Source organism: Mytilus trossulus, chromosome 6, assembly GCF_036588685.1.
Source record: "Mytilus trossulus isolate FHL-02 chromosome 6, PNRI_Mtr1.1.1.hap1, whole genome shotgun sequence".
Taxonomy (NCBI): Eukaryota; Metazoa; Mollusca; class Bivalvia; order Mytilida; family Mytilidae; genus Mytilus; species Mytilus trossulus.
In genome coordinates this window covers 35167212-35190827 of record NC_086378.1, presented here as the reverse complement: position 1 = coordinate 35190827, position 23616 = coordinate 35167212, and the positions used below count along the sequence as shown (strand labels likewise).

Genomic DNA, 23616 nt, shown 5'->3' with positions numbered 1-23616 from the left:
AAATTATCAAACGTATATTTCACTCCATATTATTCATACAGCTGGTTTCTAGGAGTAAATTTTGTAAGCGTGCGACGACAATAGACTTATTCGTAAAGAAATATTAATTTAGATATGAAGTGATTAAAAATAAAAATGTTGTCATCTTTGATATGAATTTTGAGACACTGTCCATTTTATAAATTTTGTAATTATAATTTGTAACACGTCTGCCCTACGTATCGGTTCGAGATTGAAGAGTTATTAATACATCTATTAATTCCTTTTACTATTTTGATAAAATATGTAAATTACATATTCAAAAAGCAGGAGTCTTTCTCGAAATTAAGTTTTAATTTTGTTTCTTTCATAATTTTATCAGCTCCAAAACATTAATAAAATTTTAGGTTGGAAAATATTTTGCACTCCAGAATATCATCAATTATAAATATTAATAATTGAATTTTCTGATGAAAAATGAGAATTTGACATTCATAATTTGTCGGTAACTCAAATATGTTAAATAATAGCAAGTTTCCTCCTTTCAATTTTAAAATAACCCAGTCATAAGAATGTCATGTTACAATTAGATAAATATATAACATTTCTGAATTTAATTTTTAACTAACGAAGTTTTGTTTAGAATCAAACAGTAACAGTTAGGAAAACAATTGAATTTATGGATTCTAATTTTTCATGCATATTTATGAGCCCTTGTCTGCAATACTTCTGTTCATTTTCGGTTTCAATCAGATCATCAACTTTACAATTATGTTTTGAATATCAAGCATGTTCGCCTGTTTGCTGCGAGCACCACTAAAGATACAACAACCACTGAAATGTACATATCGTAGGGTTAAGTGTTTGTTGTTTTATTTGATCACAACTATTGAATTGATACCACTGTTTGCAGACTGGCCACCAGCAGTGGTATCGACCCAGTAGTGTGAATAGTTATCAAAGGTACCAGGGTTATAATGTAATACGCCATACGCGCGTTTCGTCTTCATAAGACTCATCAGTGATGACGCTCAGATCAAAATAGTTATAAAGCCAAACAAGTACAGTTGAAACGCATTGAGGACCCCAAATTCCAAAAAGTGGTGCCAAATACGGCTAAGGTAATCTTTTCCTGTAATAAGAAAATCCTTAGTTTAAAAAAAACAAAGTTTTGTAAAAGGAAATTTATAAAAATGACCATATAATTGATATTTATGTCAGCAACGTAGTGCTGACTGCTTAGCTGGTGATAACTTCGGGCACGAAATGTCCACCAGCAGTGGCATCGATCCAATAGTGTAAATAGTTATCAAAGGTACCAGGGTTGTAATGTAATACGCCAGACGCGCGTTTCGTCTACATAAGACTCATCCGTGATGACGCTTAGATAAAAATAGTTAAAGAAATTCATCATTATATCATTATATCATTATGAAGAACGAGTCCAGGATCGGAAAAATATAGAACAATTTTATCCCGCCGTTTGAAAGTTTATGAAATTATGAGTTCGAGCGTGCCTTTTTTTAACTTTAAATTGGTCATCTTATACTTAGTATACTTAGTATGCATGCAATTCATTTGGTCTCTGGTGAAGATATGTAACCTTAGCAATAGTTATCAAAGGTACCAGGATTATAACTTAGTACGCACGACGGGCGTTTCCTCTAAATAAGACTCATCAGTGACGCTCATATCAAAATAGTTTTAAAGTACAAAATTGAAAAGCATTGAGGATCCAAAATTCAAAAAGGTGGGGCAAATACGACTAAGGAAATATATGCCTGCGATAAGAACATACTTAGTTTTTCGCAATCACACGTTTCATTTGTGTATGTGTGTGTGTGTCAGTCATGTTTTTCAAAACTTTGCAAACAGTGGTATCAATTCAATAGTTGTGATCAAATAAAACAACAAACACTTAACCCTACGAGATGTACATTTCAGTGGTTGTTGTATCTTTAGTGGTGCTCGCAGCAAACAGGCGAACATGCTTGATATTCAAAACATAATTGTAAAGTTGATGATCTGATTGAAACCGAAAATGAACAGAAGTATTGCAGACAAGGGCTCATAAATATGCACGAAAAATTAGAATCCATAAATTCAATTGTTTTCCTAACTGTTACTGTTTGATTCTAAACAAAACTTCGTTAGTTAAAAATTAAATTCAGAAATGTTATATATTTATCTAATTGTAACATGACATTCTTATGACTGGGTTATTTTAAAATTGAAAGGAGGAAACTTGCTATTATTTAACATATTTGAGTTACCGACAAATTATGAATGTCAAATTCTCATTTTTCATCAGAAAATTCAATTATTAATATTTATAATTGATGATATTCTGGAGTGCAAAATATTTTCCAACCTAAAATTTTCTTAATGTTTTGGAGCTGATAAAATTATGAAAGAAACAAAACTAAAACTTAATTTCGAGAAAGACTCCTGCTTTTTGAATATGTAATTTACATATTTTATCAAAATAGTAAAAGGAATTAATAAATGTATTAATAACTCTTCAATCTCGAACCGATACGTAGGGCAGACGTGTTACAAATTATAATAACAAAATTAATAAAATGGACAGTGTCTCAAAATTCATATCAAAGATGACAACATTTTTACTTTTAATCACTTCATATCTAAATTAATATTTCTTTACGAATAAGTCTATTGTCGTCGCACGCTTATAAAATTTACTCCTAGAAACCAGCTGTATGAATAATATGGAGCTTACTTGTTCGACTTTCACGTGCCACGCTTAAAAAAAGTCGACCATTTCCAATGAGACCCACCTAGCTCACACTAAGCTATACAATAGTACATATAATTACTAGTATTGTAAACAACCTTGCTAGTCTCGTGATACAAGTCATGAGCCGTGACAGGAGAACGTGATTTCGAACCCTACAGTCCTGAATATATGTCAAGAGTCATATTTGCATTCTAGCCTTACTCTGTCGTATACTCTTTCATACATAATTTCTTAGCTTTAGTAAAGCAAGGGTTCAAGTTTCTTAAATTTCAGAACACAAACTTTTAATTTACGAAGGAAGTTTTAATACACCTTGTGGAGGTTTTGTTATTTTTCTGTATATATACGGCAATAGCTTTTTAAGATACAAACCTAAATCGCTAAAGATGCCATCCAAACATTTCTTTAGTAACAATGGTAGATAACATGATGTTTGTCTGGTTAACGCCGACCAGTGGAAAATGTCAGATGAATTTCAACTACAAATCTTATATAATATTCCTGTGTCTTTGTCGAGTTGAATGAATTTCTGTAGTTCTTCTTTTATATTGATTTTACTTGAATGACTTCTAGATAGCTGTCTTGGACAGTTAGTGTTGACCACACGATCTCGCACTCTACGTCAAGTAATACTCAGATCACTTCTAGCGGCTATGAACACCCAAGGTAACACAAAAACATGTTATTTATATTTTTAAAATATATTGCAAAATGTCACCAAAATATCATTCAAAAACATGTTTTTGACGTGATATGTCTGGCTTAAATACTCAAGTGAATAGCATATTTTCTTAAAATATTTGTTCTGAATGTTTAAAGAGCATGATTTTATATTGAAATAACATAATTTTGATATTATTCAGTGTCAATTGAAAATATCCAGACAACATATTTCAAACATCTGGACAAAATATTCTTCTCATGTCTAGGATAAGTTTTATGGATGGCCACGTGCCATATGTTTTTTTTTTTAAACAGTCTGTCAACAATAAACCCATTTTAATGAAAAGTTGATGCATTGAATTGAATGATTATAAGTCAACTCATAAAATCTTAATATCATACATAAATATATATTCAGTAGTTTCCCAACTGTTAATTGGAGAGCAAGAAAATTCACTCGTGACAATGATCTGTTGATTTGCAATAAGATGAAAAAAATGAAAGTATATTCAAATTGTATTTGTTGTTTTGGGCTGGTTTTAAATATTTTTTGTTTGTGCATAAAATTATTTAATCATTTAGGTAAATACATTAACAATGATATTATTTTTATAAACACTGTTTTAAAAACTTTGAAAAAGGCAAAATACAAAAATTTTTCTAGTTGTAGCCTACTAGGCATATATTATCGTAGTCCTATTTGGTATGACTTTATCATTTGATTTTTTACTGAGTCCTCAATGCTCTTCAAACACAATCGTTATTCGCTAAATAAATTTTCTTTTGACTTGATTGGAAATTTCATCTAAATTAGATTAGAATTGTTAAAACTTTTCTATCAAAAATGAGGAGACATTCATGTTAATCTGATTAAAAAAGTATATAAAAAATATTCCCTTTTTCATATCAACATGGGCATGGGCTTCACGCAAATATCACTTACAAACATTAGAAAAACATTTGTCTTACATCTTACAAATATCAATTAGAAATATTATGTAAAAATGTTTATAAAATATTTCTTTTTTCATATCATACATGTGCTTCACTTAAATATCACTAACAAACATTTGGAAAACATTTCTATCATACACCTTACAAATATCTATTGAACATATTATCTTAAAACGTTTATAAAACAGTCTTTAACTAATATTTTCTAGATAAAATCGAAAATATATATAGTTATGATGTTATTGAAATATTCATTAGATATTATCATTTTTATATTTTTAATTAGGACAAGAAAATTGTATTGATGTTACATCAAAAAGATATTTTATTATACATCAAACCTATGCTTTACATAGATATTAATCAAAAATGTTTTATAAATATTTCTTTTACACACCTAAAAAAAATATATATTAAATGTACTATAAAAATGTCCATCAGATATTGATTGAATATTGCAAAGAAATATCTCCTCGACATGCAATTGTTTTCATTTATAAAACTGTCTATTTAACGTTTTAAAAACATCAGCAAAGAATATTTATTTATTTATTATAAAAAGACATTTACAAAAAATGTTTTTATATTAGCAATCAAACATTGGGATGAAATATTATTATTATTAAAATATCATCTCCATTAATCCCTAGGGAGTGTACATGGACCCGCTGTAGTACCCTTGCAGTCAATCAAGGGGTGCGTCTATACTGTCTAAATCTCGAAGTACATACATTCACGCATAATTTCTGATGTAAAAAAAAATCTATAAAATATTTTTTGGTAAATATTTTTGACAAACATATATATATATATATACAGTTGGAAAAAAGTATTGCAACACCAAATTGAAATTGAAATGAAAAAAACACTTTTGATTTGTTTGTGATATAGTATGGTAAAATAGAACTAGTTAAACATCATTTAAGTATCACCTGAGTGTAATCAATAAATATCGACTCGATAAGTTTTTATCTGCAAATGCGCAGCTACTGTACCCGTAAACAGCAAAACAGATGTTTTTATCCTCCTTGTTTTCAACACTTTAAAAAATCTAATTTTAAAATTTATGTGATTGACACCTTGTAATGGGTCCTTGACAACTTTTAACTGCAGCAAGATGGCAGATTATCAGCATAAGAGAAGCAGGGATGCCGCTGTAACAACTGCACGTATTGTTGGTCATCACCATTCCACTGTAAGTCGTTTTGAGAATAAAAATCCGACAATAAACGCTGTTAAAGACCTTCCGAGATAATGAAGACCCCCTATACCATTTGCTAGAGAAAATCAAGCATACTGAAGGTTGGTCAGAAGAAAACCCATTGCATACAAGACAATCCTAAAAAGAGAGTGGTGGCCATATATGAGCCTTTTAACAAGAACTGTTCGAGATCAATTCGTCGCTACTGGTTATCGTGCGATAAGACCATTTCGGAGACCTTTGCTAACGAACAGACACACAGTTTTCCGTATCCAATGTAGTGCAGAGCTCGCCAAAGTTGGAAATTAGCATCGTGGAGGAAGATCCAAATGTTCAAATGGAATTTGGTTCATCTTCCTTGGCCCGATCGTAGCCCGGATTTGAACCATATCGAGCATATATGGGACACTATTGGGCGGAAACTGCATAAAAGGACACACCAGTTCAAACACATCATGAAATAAACAATGCCCTTCATAAGAAATGATTGCTGCTACCTTAACAACATATTAGTCGATTTATGGCAGGAATCAGAAGACGTTGAGATGCGGTTATCCGTTTGATTGGAGGCTGCGCACAAAGAACTTATTATTTGGCGTCTAACGACCAGCCATGATGCGAACAGTCATCTGAAGATTAATTTTGAAATGCCTGACATTGTAAAGTTCGACTACAGTAAAAGTTGTAAAATGCATTTTTTGTACAAAAAACACTTCATATTGTTATTAAAATTGTGGTTATATAAATTATTCTTTTTCAAACATTTTTTGTTCGTTTCAATGCCAATCATGGTTATCATAAACTATGTTTCAATAATATCATACACATATTTATTATATTTCATCCAAAAAAAGAGGCTGATTTTTTCAAGTTTAAAAAATCAAGGTGTTGCAATACTTTTTTCCATGTGTATATATAAACCAGTCAATAATATCATGAAAATATTATGCTGGGACTAGTGCTTCTCCCTCACCTAACTTACAATCTTTCTTGTACGTGTTTCTGTAGTTTTCAGGGAACACAGCGCTATAGTATAGACATTTTTTTTCAAGTTGTGTATCACCATGATCACTGAACAGTACTAGTCTTTTCCTTGCGGCGGCTCTAGGGGTCTGACGTACGTAATATCTCAGACTAGACCACTAGAACTATGATTTTCAGACATTAACCATGATAAACCTTTTCAAATGTTTTTTTTGGCAGTCGGAGTTTGAAATTTTTTAATACTTTATTTCAGTTACTTGAGTAGTTTAATCTGCATTTTGATTTGTAATTAAAAAAAAAAATAGCTACCGAGGCGATAGAACTTACTTTTTCTCTATAAATTAAAGCAAACCCTCAGAGTCCCTCAGATTTCCATTATTATTTTTCATTAAGGACCAGAATCTTCAAACTCTGTGACATTGTCTTTTTTACTTCTTCAATGTTCAATTTACTAATAGTTCAGTTGTAGTTTTTTCTCGCATAATAATCATCGTTGTTTCGTTTCATAATATTTTACAATATTCCGAAAAATTGTGTGACCTTTGATTACGTATTCAAAAATTTGATCACGTGGTCAAGAGGAAGACTTGTCTTTGTCTGCCATTTCCGTTTCAGTGAAATTTCCGGTCAAAAACTTTGGGTAAAACAACTTTACACTTCTTTAATATGTTATATAAAGTGAATTTTGAAGTCCAGTCATCAACTCTATCTCATAATTTATAATATTTTGTATTAGGATTACAGTTTTACAGCGTGTCAAAGAAAAGGTAACTGTTAAAGCAATGCTTGACCAAACAGGATGTTGAGCGTGGTCTGGCTTTCCGGAAGTTTTGATTAAATTAATGGTTTGCGCTGTAGCAGACAATCATTTCCTCTTCCGATTTGAAATTCCAAAATTTTGATGAATTTATCCTAGAACAACAGCGTTTTCATAGATCTCAAATCATGTTGTACAAGATGTCCGCCATGTTGAACATCAAACGGCGTAGCCGTAGGTTTCAAACGGGCACATGTTCAACATTTTCATATGTAAGATTGACAGTTTTATTCTAATCTGTTAATTACAAATAGTGAAATTCACAGCCTGATGATGCTGATGTTTTCTTTATTTCCTCCCTAACCATCCATAAGTTGATATAGCATGTACAGGGAAAATATATAGCTAGAATTTCAATCTGTTAGTGTTATTAATAAATGTATTGTGAATTTTTTTTTTTCATGGATGGTGTCAGTAGTTTCGTAACATGGTCGATTCATAACTATGTTGATTTGTAACTCAGACGTTTCATACCTGGTGTATTTACATAGTGTTATAAAGTGTTAGTTTAAATTAATAGACAACTTTCGAGTTTGATGCATTTCCGTCAAAAACTCTGGTTTAAGTGAACATCATTCGTGCGTTAAGGGGCATCATCACCTCTGTTCTAATGTTGAGCGAGTGGTTGGAAAATTATATTTCTATATTGCACAATTTATTCGGCAAACTAAGTTCTCTTAATTGACAATCAGTACTGATGTCATCAGGGAATTGTAATTCAGTACTTACAAATCGAAAATTATTTCTAGTTTATCCTGCACAATGACAATCACTAAGACGCTAGATGAACGTTGATAGTGCAGGGATATAGGCGACCCCTCTATCTGGTAAATGATGTCACAAAGGCGCTCCTAATTGACGAGTTTTTACCAGTGACAGATGAACTGGAAAGTGGTCTATTACTTTAAATGAAACAGTCAAAGTTATTATTTATAAATGATTTATTTTCTACTTTTTCCCTCACTTTTACATGCAATTGCATAACTCTCCTCCTTTTTCACCCGGGCTGGGGACCTGCGTTGGCGGATTTAATTTTTTTTTAGAACACTTAACATGCTTAAAAGCTTGAGCTTTATCTAACTTTATTCCTTTTTCTTTCTTTTAGAGACATCACTTATGTTGTTCTTGTTTGCATGTTTATACTGGCATAAATCCTGTAAAATAAAAGGTTTCATCTTATGCATGTTAAAGATTATATAATAGAATTCAACTGATGTCTATGATAATTTCACTGGTTTGGGGGTGTTGAAATTAGGGGGGGGGGGGGGTTATTAAAATAATGATATCATACTTAAAGAAGTGTTTTTTTGGAAGGAAATTGAGGTATGATACTTAAACAAGTGATTTTTATGTCATTATCTTGAATCAGTATTATGTCATCACCTGACATGACCCGGTCATTCTATCAACACAGATGTTGGTTCTGATAATTTTAGTAACATTAGTCCCTGGATCATAAGTAATTCATATTTAAAGCTACAACAAAATTAAATCACTTGGTCCAGTAAATATTTTGTACTTCATAAATAGGTGATTATTAGAGAAAGACATCTCTTACTTCCAACCTTTATGGGCATAATGTTTCTTGAATGAGTGATTTAGAAAATGCTTATTTAAATATAAAGTCCCCTATAACTGAAATAAGTTATTGATTTTGGACTTTCCTTTTTAAATTTTCCTTGGAGTTCAGTATTTTTGTGTTCATACCTGTCAACCTGTGTTGATGAAAATGCAGGTCATGACCTGCATTGAAGAATCAAATCTCAGGTCATAACGCGTTATAACTTTTTCGAGCAGAATTTCAGTATTAATGGTACATTTTCTTAAAATGTAAATCAAAGATACCAAAACATCAATGCATGTTCACATAGTTAAGTCATTTTAAATTCTATGAATTATTATTTTATTGCACTTTTAAAGATTTGTTTTTAGATTTGAGTAACACAGTCTTATGTTGTTTGCTTTTTGAGATTATGAAACACTACAATTTATTTTTCAAATGTAAAAGTTTGACACTAGTGGCTATGTAGCTTTTATAAATTCCAACTCCTAAACTAATAGGAAATTATACTATGATAAAATATAGTAATACAGTTATAGGAAGTATAAATGTAAAATATAATTTTCAACTATTTTTTAAAAATTGTATAAAGGTATAAAAATAATAAAATAATTAAGTTATTTTTCAATATGTATTTGAATTTTATAGTTATATTATTAAATCTTTTTCACCCATAAAACATAAATATAAGGAATAATTTTGAATGGTGACAAATAAGGGGAAGTAAATCTTGGTTGAAATATTTTTTGTAAATCAATAGTGCAATTTATTTACGACCTAAAGCTAAGGTAATTGGTGTTAATTAACAGTGTGTTTGACACCAAAGCTGTCAAGTGAAGCCATGCACTTAATGGGTCACTTAATTTGACAGTTTACATAGCTAGATGAACTTTCTGTTCATGGAAGAATTACGAATTTGACGGTTTTTCAATTGAATATTACTTATGAAATCAATCTCAAGGCTAAGAAATACGGGTGAAATCGGGTCATTTTCGGAATTCCTGGGTTATTTCAATGACCCAGCGGGTGATCCGGGTGATCCCTCATAATTGTGAAAATCTCGGGTCACACCCGCAGAATACGGGTCAGTTGACAGCTATGTGTGTTTTTACTTATTATCATGACCATGTAAAAAGAAATCTTTTGAATAAAACAACGTAACTTCATGGAGCAGGGAAGATTTTGATATATTTTATATTGGAATCTGATGGGAACTCTTGAGTATTAATTTTTGTCAAGGGAGATTACAATGAATATATTAAATTATTAAGGAATGGATGTAATATTTTTTCTGTCTATCAAGAAATAAGTAACATAAAAAATGTGGTTCACACTGAATACACGGGTTATTTAAAACGTGCCCCATATTTTTATGTTATTTCGAATTTATGCAGAAAAAATATTACTGTCATCATGGTCATTTCTTATAATTTAATTCTTAATTCCATTTTAAACAGGAGTAAATAATGAAAAACGTTGATGACGTCACGGTCACATGACAAAATTATGTCTCCAAATTGATAAACAAAACAACGTCAGCCAATCAGAAGACACTGATTTGAAATTATATATAAATTGTTCTTTATTTTTATTTCAGACAATAAGAAGAGTTTACGATGGAAGAAAATGGAGAAGGAGATGGCAACAATACTATTACCGTCACCATGACAGATGATGGTTATATATCAATGTGTAAGTTCATTACTATGTTGAAGTAAAAATTAACCAAAACAACCTCTATATATATGTCCTCTTGGATTGGTATCTTCCCCAATTTTTTTCTAGCTCACCTTTCCATAAGCTTATGCTATCATTTCATGTCCAATGTTCAGACCTTGTTGTACATGTTTATGATAATCTTTCCTCTTAAACCACTAAACCAATTTCAACCAAATGTTAATTGAATGATCCTAAAGGTACAAATGTTTATTACTTTTCTTCCTGCCCTTCAACCAAGAGTGCCATCATGGATAGGACATTGATATACATGTAATGTTAAATGCATTTACTGTGTTACATTTTGAATGCTCAGACTGCCAAGATCTGTGAACACATGTACCTCCATATAATGTCATAATTGTATTCACAACTATATCAGTTGATTACTAGTACTTAAAGTTAAAAAGGATATGTTAAAACACACTTGTTGCTAATGTACAAAGAACTTACAAATTGAGCTTCTAACAAAATATTTATTGAATAAAATGTAAGACATCCATAAAATTGATTTTTTTTTATTCAGTGGAGAATCCAGAAATGTTCATAAGTGGGGCCTGCTTCCCTCACACTTCAGTGATTCCTTATATAACCAACCAAAATTTTTCCAAAAAAGCCCCCCCCTCCTAAATCTGCCTGTTACATGTATATACAATGTTACTTGTATTGTTTCAGCAATGAAAAGACCACATGAAGATGACGAGAATGCAATAGAAGAAGAACCTGTCACCAAACAGCTACACTTGGACGAAAATGATGGAAATATTGTTGAAGTGCAGGTTGGGCAAGAGGAATTACAACTGGAAGAAACAATACATCAAGAAGAACAGCCACAGGCAGAAATTATAACAACCGATGGGTAAACTTCTTGTTTTATATGTAAATCTGTTATGAGAGATACCACCATTGATATTTAAATTGGGTGCAACCTTAACTGCATTCTGTCGAGCCTTCCATGTAACTAAGTTTTGTCAGTGCGGGATGGTTCTGATTTAGGCTGGCTAGGATAATTATAGAAATAGATTCTAGATTCTAACACTACATTGGTTGTAAAACAATATCTCATCTACTAAAAACACAGTTTTAGAATTACAATGAATAAAGAAGGGGAAGCTTAGGTAAGCATTTTAAATTTCAACTTCGATTATCAGCCAAAAAATGTTTTTTTCTTTCTTAAAAGATAAAACAAAAACTACTGGATGGAATAAATTATAATTTAGCTAAGAATTGAAAAAGTATGTGTATATCAAACATCTTTATCATCATTTTTATTTTATTTTTCAGTGTTGTATATGAAGAAGAGGTTATACAACATCAAGGAACAGCTCCACAATACCAGAACCTGATCATACAACATATGGACATCGCTGAACCCCTGGCTACTCTCAAAACTCTCCTGGAAATGAGATTACAATGTTCACTTTCTGACCATCAATTCTATCTCCAGGATGCCATTCAAGTAAGGAGTCATGTGTTTATCCTTATATTTAATGTTCAATAGAAAAAAAAAAGTGTGAAATAAAATCAAAAAAACATAGAGTTGAACATGCTGCAGTGGAAATCGAACCAAAACAATGTTAACTATTAAAGAGATTTTTCACTAACTCATAACTTTGGCCCTTAATATCAGTTTTTTAAGGAATGAAAACATATGCTCAAATGTCAAATTACTTTGCAGCCAAAATATTTTTTCAACAATTGCTTCGCTTTTGACTTCATAAGGAAGTGAATTTTGTAGTGTTGAAATTTTATGCAGAATTCTGAGAAATTTATGAGAGTTTTCTGCAAAATTAACAGGGGTGCCACCCTTGGCCCACAAATATTTTTTAATCATTAAATCAGGTTGAAAAATGTGAAAATTATGAAGATAATGGATAAAAATGAAGTCATTTCCTTGTTTAGGCAATATCTAAAGACTATATAAATATTAAGCACACATACAACCATATCTCAATTAACTTTCAAATATGATACATTTTGCAACACATACATATTAGATTAACTTACATATTTAAAGTCTTAAAAAAGCACCAATTAAGGGCCAAATATTGGGGTTTCTATCTCTACTCCTTTTTAGCTCACCTGGCCCGACTGTCGTCGTTAGCTTTTACAAAAATCTTCTCCTCTGAAACTACTGGGCCAAATAAAACCAAACTTGGCCAAAATCATCATTGGGGTATCTAGTTTAAAAAATGTGTGGCGTGACCCCGTCAACTAACCAAGATGGCCGCCACAGCTAAAAATAGAACATATGGGGTATAATTGTTTATCAGGTCAAGATCTATCTACTCTGAAATTTTCAGACGAATCGGACAACTCGTTGTTTGGTTGCTGCCCCTGAATCAGTAATCTTAAGAAAATTTTGCTGTTTTTGGTTATTATCTTGAATATTATTATAGATAGAAAAATTTGTAAATTTTTATTAACATTTTCCACTGAAACTACTGGGCCAAGTTCATTATAGATAGAGATAATTGTAAGCAGCAAGACTGTTTAGTAAAGTAAGATTTACAAACACATCACCATCACCAAAACACAATTTTGTCATGAATCCACCTTTGTTTAATATTCACATAGACCAAGGTGAGCGACACAGGCTCTTTAGAGCCTCTAGTTGTCATGCAATTTTATAGTCATTACCTTGCACCATAGAATGTCATGTATGAAGATACTTCACACAAAAATGACATTAAAGCATTCAGTTTTACTGGAATGACACAATAGTTAACAAAGCTAAATGTGGCATATCTTTCTATAAAGGTATAAAACTTCAAATATTTGACTCATGCATGATTCTTATTTTTCAGCTTGATACAACCAAAAGTTTAGTAGATCAGTGTGTCCAAGGAGAAGGCATGGTTCAAATTAATTTAGAAATTAAATCACAACCAGGTAGGTCTACATTATGTTGATAAACTGTTAATAAGAAATTGTTTAAATTTCTTATACAAGACTATCGATTTCCAGTTTACTTTCTGTTCTGACAGGCTATTTGATTATTAAAACATTTCTTTAAAATTGCATTGTTATTGGTCTAAAAAATTAGGATATACAAAACTTGGATCAGTATTTTTTTTTATTTGTAACTAAATGCTGTTCATTTAGAAGAAAGCTTTGGTCTCTTCCAGAAAATAATGTCTCTTAACATGCTTAAGGTGGTACCCAACAATTTCACTAAAATTGATTTGGCTCGTTTAATTTTCATAAAATGTTGTCAAAGGATTTACTTTGACCCTTTAACAAAAATATAAAAATTTCAAAAATTTTGAACCAACCGTTTCATCAGAAAAATTACACTGGTTATATAGCAGTTTGACAAACACCAATTTTGATCATTGAGAAGCTTAATATTCCCTTTACAACACAACGTAATTAAAACGTTAAACTGATTTTACAGAGTTATCTCCCTGTAGTGTTAGGTACCACCTTAAGGAGAATACACTTTGTCTACCAACCAATCATAGATTATTTCCTAAAAGCCATAGATTTTTCAACCTACCAAATAAATAGATGGAAAATAAGAGGTAAAATACAGAAGAGTTGATGATTGGCTTGACCTATGAAATTATCTAATTTTTGACTTGCACATCAATGAAAATACACAATTATGGCTGTAACAAACTCACCTGTTAGAAGAAGATTCCTATTGTCATGATTGTAAAATAAATGACTTTTTTTTCTTATACAAGTATTTTCTAGTTGAAGGTTTTGACCTATATATATTTACAAATTATAAAACGTTTCAATATATTAATCATCAGAATAAATTCATAGCTGAAGTGACAATAGCCATGATGTACAGAGAGAATTAAGATGATCACTATAAGTTCTTATTATCAAATGTATCTCACTTTTTCTCAAATTCTATAAACATCTAAAGTTTTTGGATGATATAAAGATTCTTAAAATTTATGAGGTGTTTTTATGCTTCATATATGAAGTAAATAGTATTTAAAAATGCTTTAGACTTTGCAGGTGTAAAACCGAAGATAAACATTGTCGACATTCTGAAACCTGCTGATGAAGTAGAGCCACAACAGATTGTAGAAGGTAAGAATTGTTCTATGAATACAGGGTACAACAATGAAGGTATTTTATGGAGCTCTAAATACAAAATACTAATGAAAGAGGATATAAAAAAATCAGGATTTTGTGAAAATGTTAATGAGATAGCAATCCAAAGATAAATTGATCGAAATATATTTAGATACAACATTTAGCCTTCAACAATAGACAGATAGGCAAAATTTAAACTTTGGCACAAGATGTTTTGAGCTTTAGGATCAACCAAAATATATCCATCATATCTGCTATAGATGGAAAAAGCAAAGTCCATTGCAGCAAAAAATTTACAAGGTATATTTTCATACTGTTTGTCTTGATTGTAAATATATAGATTTTTGGAAAATGAAGAAAATTTCAATAAACGATAAAGGTATAAAATTACAAAGGTGGAGATATGAATGAAATGATATCTATTTTATAAATTGAAAAAAATCCAACAAATTTGAAATTATTGTTTTTAAACAATAGTGTAAACTCACAACTATCAGGAAACCTTATTTTGAATCAACCTTACTTTCTAATGATCAAAGCTTCAAAGATTTCAACACAGAATTCTTAAGATATGAATTGGTATAAAAACCATTATTTATTTTCACAGAACCCCCACCGCCGCCACCACCTCCAGTTCAAACAATAACACCACACAAGAAGCAACAGACAAAAGTTGTCATTCCATTACCAGAGGAGTCAGAAAACGTTACACGATGGATTGTAGATCAGAACTTTAGACGGGAACAAGAAAGATTAAAGATTCCATTTGGTAAAACATTTATTCAACTTTCAGCATTTTTAGATTAAAACCTTTCAAGAGTTGTCTTTCTTAGAATATATTCAGTGGCTTTTATTTTCAAATTCTGTTTACAAATGTTACAATAATAAAAATATTTCAGTAGTTACAATAATGTTAATATTTTATTTTATATAATAACTTAAATAGTTTATTGTATAATATAATATAAAAAATTTATAAAATGATTTATTCCAAATATTTAAGGAATGACTAATATTTTTTTTGTCTATGAAGAAATAACATAAAAAATGTGGTGCACACTGAATGACGCCCGTAGTGGGTTATTTAACAGTGTGCACAATTTTTTTTATGTTTTTTCGAATAGACAGAAAAAATGTCATTTCTTATAATTTAATTCTAAATTCCATTTTAAATTGTAGAAAACCATGAAAAAACGTTGATGACGTCACGGTCACATCGACTATGGGCTCATAACAAAATAACGTCAGCCAATCAGAAGACGCTTTACATCCAAAATTAAATTATATTGAAATGTTTCAGATTATAGTCTGCTTGAAGTCCTTTGCATTGCCTCTGTCATATAATTTGAAATATCTATTCAGATCCTAATCAGTGGAGTGAATTGCATGTAAGACATTGGATAGACTGGGCTATCAAGGAATTCCATTTAGATGGAGTCACTGCAGAAAGCTTCCATATAAATGGCAGACAGTTATGTGAAATGACCCATCCAGAATTTGTCAAATTGATACCCTTTGACAGAGGAGATATCTTTTGGACACATCTTGAGTTGTTGAGGAAGTGTAAATTTGTTGGTAAGAAAATTTACACAATGAAATGATTGATTATAATTAGTTTTCTGTCTGTTATTTTAAGTAGGTAGCTATTGTTCTGGTAGGGAGGGTCAGGGAAAATAAACATTTTTTTATGGCCCTATTAATAGTTTTATCTATTTACGCAAGTACTATAGTGAACATTATCTTTCTGTTTTTATTTCTTATAATTTCTTGCTAAACACTCTAGATCTCTCTGTGTTGACAGGTTTTATTGGAATTTTGAAAGAAAGAAAAAAGTTGTAATCTATATACAAATGATATAAGAACAAAATATTAGATTAGTTAAAATGCTGAAGATGAAAATAACACTTCATCTATTTTCTGTTTCTGAATCAAGATTTCTCTAGATTAAAAGTCATCAGAAACAAGTCTATGGTTTTGTTTTTTGTGTTGTTTGGTTTACTTTCACATTGCCATCAATGTTTTAAAAAACAATAGAAACTACTTTCAATATATTACCATTATTTGTTTGTTACAGCTGTAATGCAGACCCCCACACCACATGCTATAACAACAATAACAGTATCAACATCTGGACAACAGGATGGTATGTTGAATCTGACAGGTGAAAAAAAATACAAATTAAAATTGATGTGATAGTTTCTTTTCATGAAAATTCATGTGTATCGTTGTCTCAACTTCTTTTAAAAAAATCTTTAGAATGCTGCTTCTTTAACTTTTTACATTATTTGGCCTTTTTACATCTTTTTATTCAAGCATCACTAAAGAGTCTTTTGTAGATGAATTTTGCGTCTGGTGTACAAATTTGAATCCTAAAATAAATGAGTTTACTTGATCGCCCATGAAACAGTTTTACTTCTGGTTGCCTTTCAGTTCTCCGATTTTGACTTTTGATAGTATGCTTGTATTGTTTTAATATTTATCATGGAAAAATCGACATTGGCTGAATATTTTATTTCTATGAATCAGTTGTTGCAAAAATAAATCATCAATATTTCTGGGTTACAGTTAATTAACTTTGATTTATTCTTTAGACAATTATAACAACCTTAAGGATTATTTAAGAATAGAGTTAACTAAATTGAAATATAGAATAACTGAGCTTTACCAAGCATTTCTATCCTGTTTTGAGCAGAATACAAATAAATGAGAACATTATGTGACGTCACTCATAGATAAAACCTTTCGCACTATCAACATCTTTATAAACAAGGAGATATGAGGTCTGACAGTATTATGTCACAAATGAATATAAGGCTGTATGGTGACCTAAAGTTGTTAATGTCTGTGTCATTTTGGTCTTTTGTGGATAGTTGTCCTATTGGCAAGCATACCACATCTCCTTTTTAATATAAGGTCAATGCAATTTGATTGTACAAATAGCACTGCTGCAATTTATATGAAAATAATAAATTTTCTTATTTTTTAATTTCGTAGGAAGACTGAAACATTTAAAACAACACAGACCAAGATCTCCTAGAATTACTGGTGATGAAAGATTGTCTCATGGAAACAGAACAGGTAGACTATTGAATAATTACCTCATTCATCATGGCATTCAAAATATTCTTGATAGACATTTCTGGATAGCCAATCGATATTTCGAGATCAGATACAATTGAGTCTCTTAATTTCTACTGAAATATTTTAATTTAAATTAGAATATATTTTAAAAGACAACATACATGTACATGAAAATACAACTGTAGTGCAAATGTTAGTTCAGTGTGATGTGTTTTTTTTTGTCCTGCAAAGACAGCAGTGTAAGCACATGTAAAAACAAGGTAGCTTCTTGGATGATGGTCCAAGACAATGTGCCACAGCATATTATTTCACAGTTTTACCTCAATATTTTATCATGATTATCATAATACTCTTCTGCATTCATATAGAAATAAGGAAATGTGTTATGAATGTTAATGAGACACATCTTCACTAGAGGCTAAAGGACAAGAAGGTTAACACGGATTCAAATACAGCTTTCTACAGTTGGCAAATATATAATGTTTAGTAAGCTTGAGAAGGCCCTGGAGTGACAAATGTATACAAATTAAAGTAGAAAAATAACATTTATTGTAAAATTATGACCAAAAACTACCAACATCACACACTAGATCACAGGCTGAATGTGTGGGACCCACTCATAAAGTATTTGGTGGAGTTAAACATGTTTACATTAATTAAACTCTGATGGAGAATTGTCTCATTGGTGATAATACCAAATATTTTTACTTTCATATTGTTAGCATAGCTGTGTATGTAGATTTAGAGTGATTACTTAGACACTGAACTTAACATGTATTTGATTTTCTAGGAAACAATGGACAGATTCAGCTGTGGCAATTTTTATTAGAACTACTAACAGATAAAGACTGTAGGGAAGTGATTCAATGGGTTGGTGATGAAGGAGAATTTAAATTGAATAACCCAGAAATGGTGGCCCAGTTGTGGGGACAGAGGAAAAATAAACCAACTATGAACTATGAGAAACTTAGTAGAGCACTTAGATATTACTATGATGGGGATATGATTGCAAAGGTATTATATTGCAATTTTGAAATAACATTTATGAAGGATTCCTGAAAAATTCATAGCCATTAAAAAAGTATAGAGTGGGAAGTTTTTTGCTTCAAAAGTCAAATGTTAATTCATACACAAAATCTCCAGGACTTCTTTTTTCTAGCAATGCAAGTAATTTTCAGTTGATCAAGTGTAGAATTAATTTCTGCAATAGCTTATCTAGTGGTCAGCTGTTGTCATTGTTAATATCGTTACACAATGTTTCATTTAACAATTACGGAAAATCTGAAAATCAACAAATTTATTTATTTGGTCCATTTGCCTATCCAGTGAGAGTTATCTCCCATTAACAATGAAATTCAGATTTGCCAATATTGATAGATTAACCTTAATATTTTTTGTCTCTTTATGAATGAGTCATTATTTTTAGTTTTAAATGTTCATAATGATTTTTGACAGGTACATGGAAAAAGATTTGTATACAAGTTTGTTTGTGATCTGAAGATGCTGTTAGGTTATACTGCAGGAGAACTTAATAGACTTGTTACTTTTTGTGCTGAAAGAAAGTTGCAGAGAGTAAGAGAATCATTACGGCCAGGAACATGTAAGTATTAAAGTAGATTATATATAATTAAGAAGATGTGGTATGATTGCCAATGTGACAACTATCCACAAAAGACCAAAATGACACAAACATTAACAATTATAGGTCACCGTACGGCCTTCAAAAATGAGCAAAGCCCATACCGCATATAGTCAGCTATAAAAGGTCCTGATAAGACAATGTAAAACAATTCAAGCAAGAAAATTAACGGCCTTATTTATGTAAAAACAATGAACAAAAACAAATATGTAACACATAAACAAACGACACCCACTGAATTACAGGTAGTTATTTTATGTGGATATAATATGTATAGGTGAAAGGTATAAAGGATAAAATATGTGAAGATGTGAACTTTCATATCTATTCTTGATATTCATTATTGGTATTTGCTATACCATGTATACTTTCAGGACTTAATGATGAATCAAATCAAATCATTAGGAGTATATTCTTTTCAAACAATACAAAAATACAAATGAGAATGTTTCTACTGATTGCATATACTACAACAAAACATAAAAAAAAATTACCAGTTAGTATTTTGAGTGAAATTGAGACTGACATTGAAAAATTTTGATATTTATTCTGCAAAATAAGATTTCTGATAAAGATGAGGAAAAGTCATACATTTTTCAACATCAATATAAGATTGTAGTTGAAACATTAAATTCCATTTAGTAATATAAATATTTTTTTTTATTTCAGTACAAATAGCAATGTCATCATGATAGTAAAAAGATTGTGTGATTATCCTCCTGTTCAAATGTTGGACCATCTGTTTGTTCAGTATTTATGATACTTTGTTTAGAATGTGTGTGCAAAATATTATTGACTTCCTTGTCAGGTTGTTTTATGTGAAATTTGTGAACTAATAGTCTTTATCTCTTAAGTTAACTGTAAAAGCTATTTTGGATTTTATATTCTTGTTACAACATTTGTTTTGAAAAATGTTATTGACAGGCTTTTTTTATGATTTTGTATTTTCTTTTCCAATATCATTTTCTTTAGCAACATGCTTTTCCATGAATGAAAAGGTCAAAAATGTTAAATACAAAACTTTCAGGGTGGTTAGGACAGATTGAGATGAACATTTCATGTCAGTTTTACCACAGGCTTATCCCTAAAATGAGGTATTGGTAATATCTGCTAGTTAAATCCACTTTAAGATATTGAACAGAAAAAAAAATTAATCGTTTTTTTTTCACCTTTGAACATATAATTTTCACTTATCATATGAAAACAATCTTAGCAGAAAATGTGTGTAGGTAAAATGAATTCTTGTGATCTAAAATGCAGCTTAAATATTTGATTTTATATGCATTGTGCTGGTCATGTGTACATATATCCTGAATCAGGAATAAAATGTTAGTGCTCAGGGTCTCAACTAATATATGTATTATAAATATTGAACATTGATATGATATGATGAGAATTTTGTCTTTGGCAAAACAATTTTGCTTATAAATAAACTAGAAATAATCAGTCTAGGGTATTACTTAAAGAAATAACTTTCAACATCACCTATTCATGTTGTAAACAAGGCTCCTCTTTTCAATATATTATTTATATGAGTGACTTTTCTAAATTTGATTTACATAGATGTCCATTCATACAGATTTTATTAGCTGAAACAAATTGTTTCAGATATCTTGTTATTTTCCCCATGAAATATAAAAGATTATCATTTTGAAACACTTTTTGTTGCCTCCCATATGTTCTTACTGCTTGTGATAAGTAATGCCCCTGACTGATAAATGCATTTTGTATATAGTTGTTTATGCTTTCAAGTATAAACATAAATATGTTTAGTAATTCTGTTGATCAAAGTTTGAATTCTTCTAGTTCCATATATATTTTGGATTGTTTGCATTTGGAGAAAATGTTAAAATAGATTTAATGTATTAATATTTTAAATAATTTTATTAATTACAATGTTTTATTAATGACAATTTATTGAAAAAAATAGATTTTTGGTGAACAATTTTACATCTTGATCTTAAGTGTTAAGGTTAAAATATAGATTAAAGTCCTCTAAGAGTGACCATGTGATACCCTTTATAGGGGTAGTCAAGGTCTTTTTACACCACTTTGCTAGTAGTAATCTATAAGAAAAACTAAAAGGAAAACTTATGATAATAATAAAATGAAAAAGATTCAGATTTTTTTATAATGTACAAAGATGTAAGTATTTGGGAAATGATATTCCTGTCTTTGTGTATTTTTATAATGCTTGTACAGTAATCTATATTTATAATTGAAACAACCATTGCCTTAATATGTTTATATGTGTACATCTGTAGAAAATGTATACAAGATTGTATATGTATATAAATCAATAGATCATCTTTTCCATGTAATAGAAAAAATACTTTTTGTGGTACACTTGGAAAAGAAGAGAACTCAGTATACCGATCAGCAGGGTATTATTATCTGTTTTGAAATCTCAGAAATGTTTAAGATCTCTCGTTTTAAAAAACAAACTTCAATACGTTTCATGCATTTTGTAAATATGTCATTTAATAACGCCATCTAGCTGTATAAATCTGTATCTCACATCAAAACATTCTGTTTTTTAAATATGGTGAAGTAAATACCTTTGTGTGAATGCATTTCAGCCGAATTTAAACAAAAATGTTTTTCAAGTTGAAATGTTGTCATTTTATTTCTGAATTCATTCTATTTTGTTCTCAATTTTTACTGTGACATAATAAAGGAAATGAAAGAATACAAAAGAATACATGATTCAGAAACACCTTTTTAATGTATCTATGTATAGATGGTTGTAAAAATTGTTATCTTGTTGATATTACAACTGAATATTAAACTCCTATCTCAATCCACTGTATTACACATAGGTGGACAGATTCTTACAAAACGTTTTCCTCAACATCCTTAACTGTGTATTCAATGATATGCATGGCAGTGGTAGGGAAAAAAAATAGTGAGGCTACAAGCTGTCATTTCATAGACCTATCAAAAAAAATCTTGAAAAGTGGGTCCATGCAAAACTTCACTTTGGAAATTGATGGATATGTCAATGTCTTCAATAGTTGGTGCTGAGGTTGTTGTTTGCAATGGTACAGTCTAAATATGAGTAGACTTCAGTGAAATGAAAATCAGGGAAAAAGTGAAGAAAGGTTTAGTTTAGCGACCTGTTAAAAGTATTATTAAAACTGATGATATAAGTCTTAAGCCATTACATTAAAAATTGCAGGTTATTTTATTTTATATGCTTTCAACATTTTTTATTCCATATGCTTGTATTTTCATCCTATATGTTTTATATTGACTGCAACATTGAAATCGTATTTTACCCTCAGCATTCTCTCACTATAGTGCAAAACAGTTCTGCAGTAATTAATGTCACCAAGATCTATATTCCGTGGTCTCAGGCCTGTTTTAGCATTGAGACTTGTTGCTAGAAATCCAAAATTATATTATTTCTCACACAGACAGTCATAATACCTTTTTTTTTTACTATTTTCCATGTTATTGTGTTGTTTGAAACAGAATAAGCTACTATATCTTTATTTTTTTTATTTTTTTTAGCACCCCTGATAAGGTAAATCCAGAAAAGTGTGTCAGACACATTAAATTTGTAAAGATATTTAAATCATTCTAAATCTTAAATATATAAACATGTCTCTTTTTTAAGTCAAAAATAAAATGCCATTTATATGTTATCATTAAAAAAAAAAAATCGGCTGAATATATATATAGCACTGTAATAAAGGAAAATTACTTTTACTGAGTATATTTGTGATTTTAAATAAACTGAAAAATATGTAGATGTGACCTAGTCCTGTTATTCATTATGTATAGAAGACTTTTTATTAATTTGTTACATTTTATTTTGAGTTATAATGTGCATTTATTACCTTATTGTAGATAATGTCAAAGACCACATTGATTATGCATTGTTTATACACTTGTTGACTTGTATATAGTGAAAACCTTTATAAATTAAAAAATCTTGTACATACATTGTGATATAATGATTGGCAGCTTTAGAGGTTAAGCTGCTGGACCCCTTTTGGGGCTACACATATTGTCAATACATAGCCCTGTTTACATGTTCTACTAACTGCAACATTGCCCTTTTTTGGGGACCAAGTTGTCAAAAGTCCAAGATCTAAATCTGGAAATATATAGAACTCCTACAGTAATTAAACGATATTTGTTATGCTGACATGATGTACAGCATTAGCACATCTAAATTTCATGGTAATTATTTTGCCTGTTC

The 23616-nt window shown here is 30.3% G+C and overlaps 1 protein-coding gene across 5 annotated transcripts; it reads left to right on the top strand.

The window, feature by feature from the left end:
- The first annotated feature begins 7087 nt into the window (after nt 1–7087).
- LOC134721224 (GA-binding protein alpha chain-like) lies at nt 7088–23357 on the top strand. 5 transcript variants are annotated; one of them, XM_063584036.1, is made up of 13 exons: nt 7088–7179; nt 10515–10609; nt 11309–11492; nt 11918–12092; nt 13441–13525; nt 14609–14683; nt 15297–15458; nt 16052–16264; nt 16764–16832; nt 17684–17767; nt 18561–18784; nt 19226–19370; nt 20079–23357. In XM_063584036.1, the coding sequence occupies exons 2-13, from the start codon at nt 10534–10536 to the stop codon at nt 20099–20101; spliced, it is 1515 nt and encodes a 504-aa protein (XP_063440106.1). In that variant the 5' UTR covers nt 7088–7179; nt 10515–10533; the 3' UTR covers nt 20102–23357. The 5 variants fall into 5 exon arrangements, with proteins under 5 accessions (XP_063440106.1, XP_063440104.1, XP_063440105.1 ...); XM_063584034.1 differs by having other exon boundaries at nt 16764–16850; XM_063584035.1 differs by having other exon boundaries at nt 14600–14683.
- Nucleotides 23358–23616: the final 259 nt, after the last annotated feature.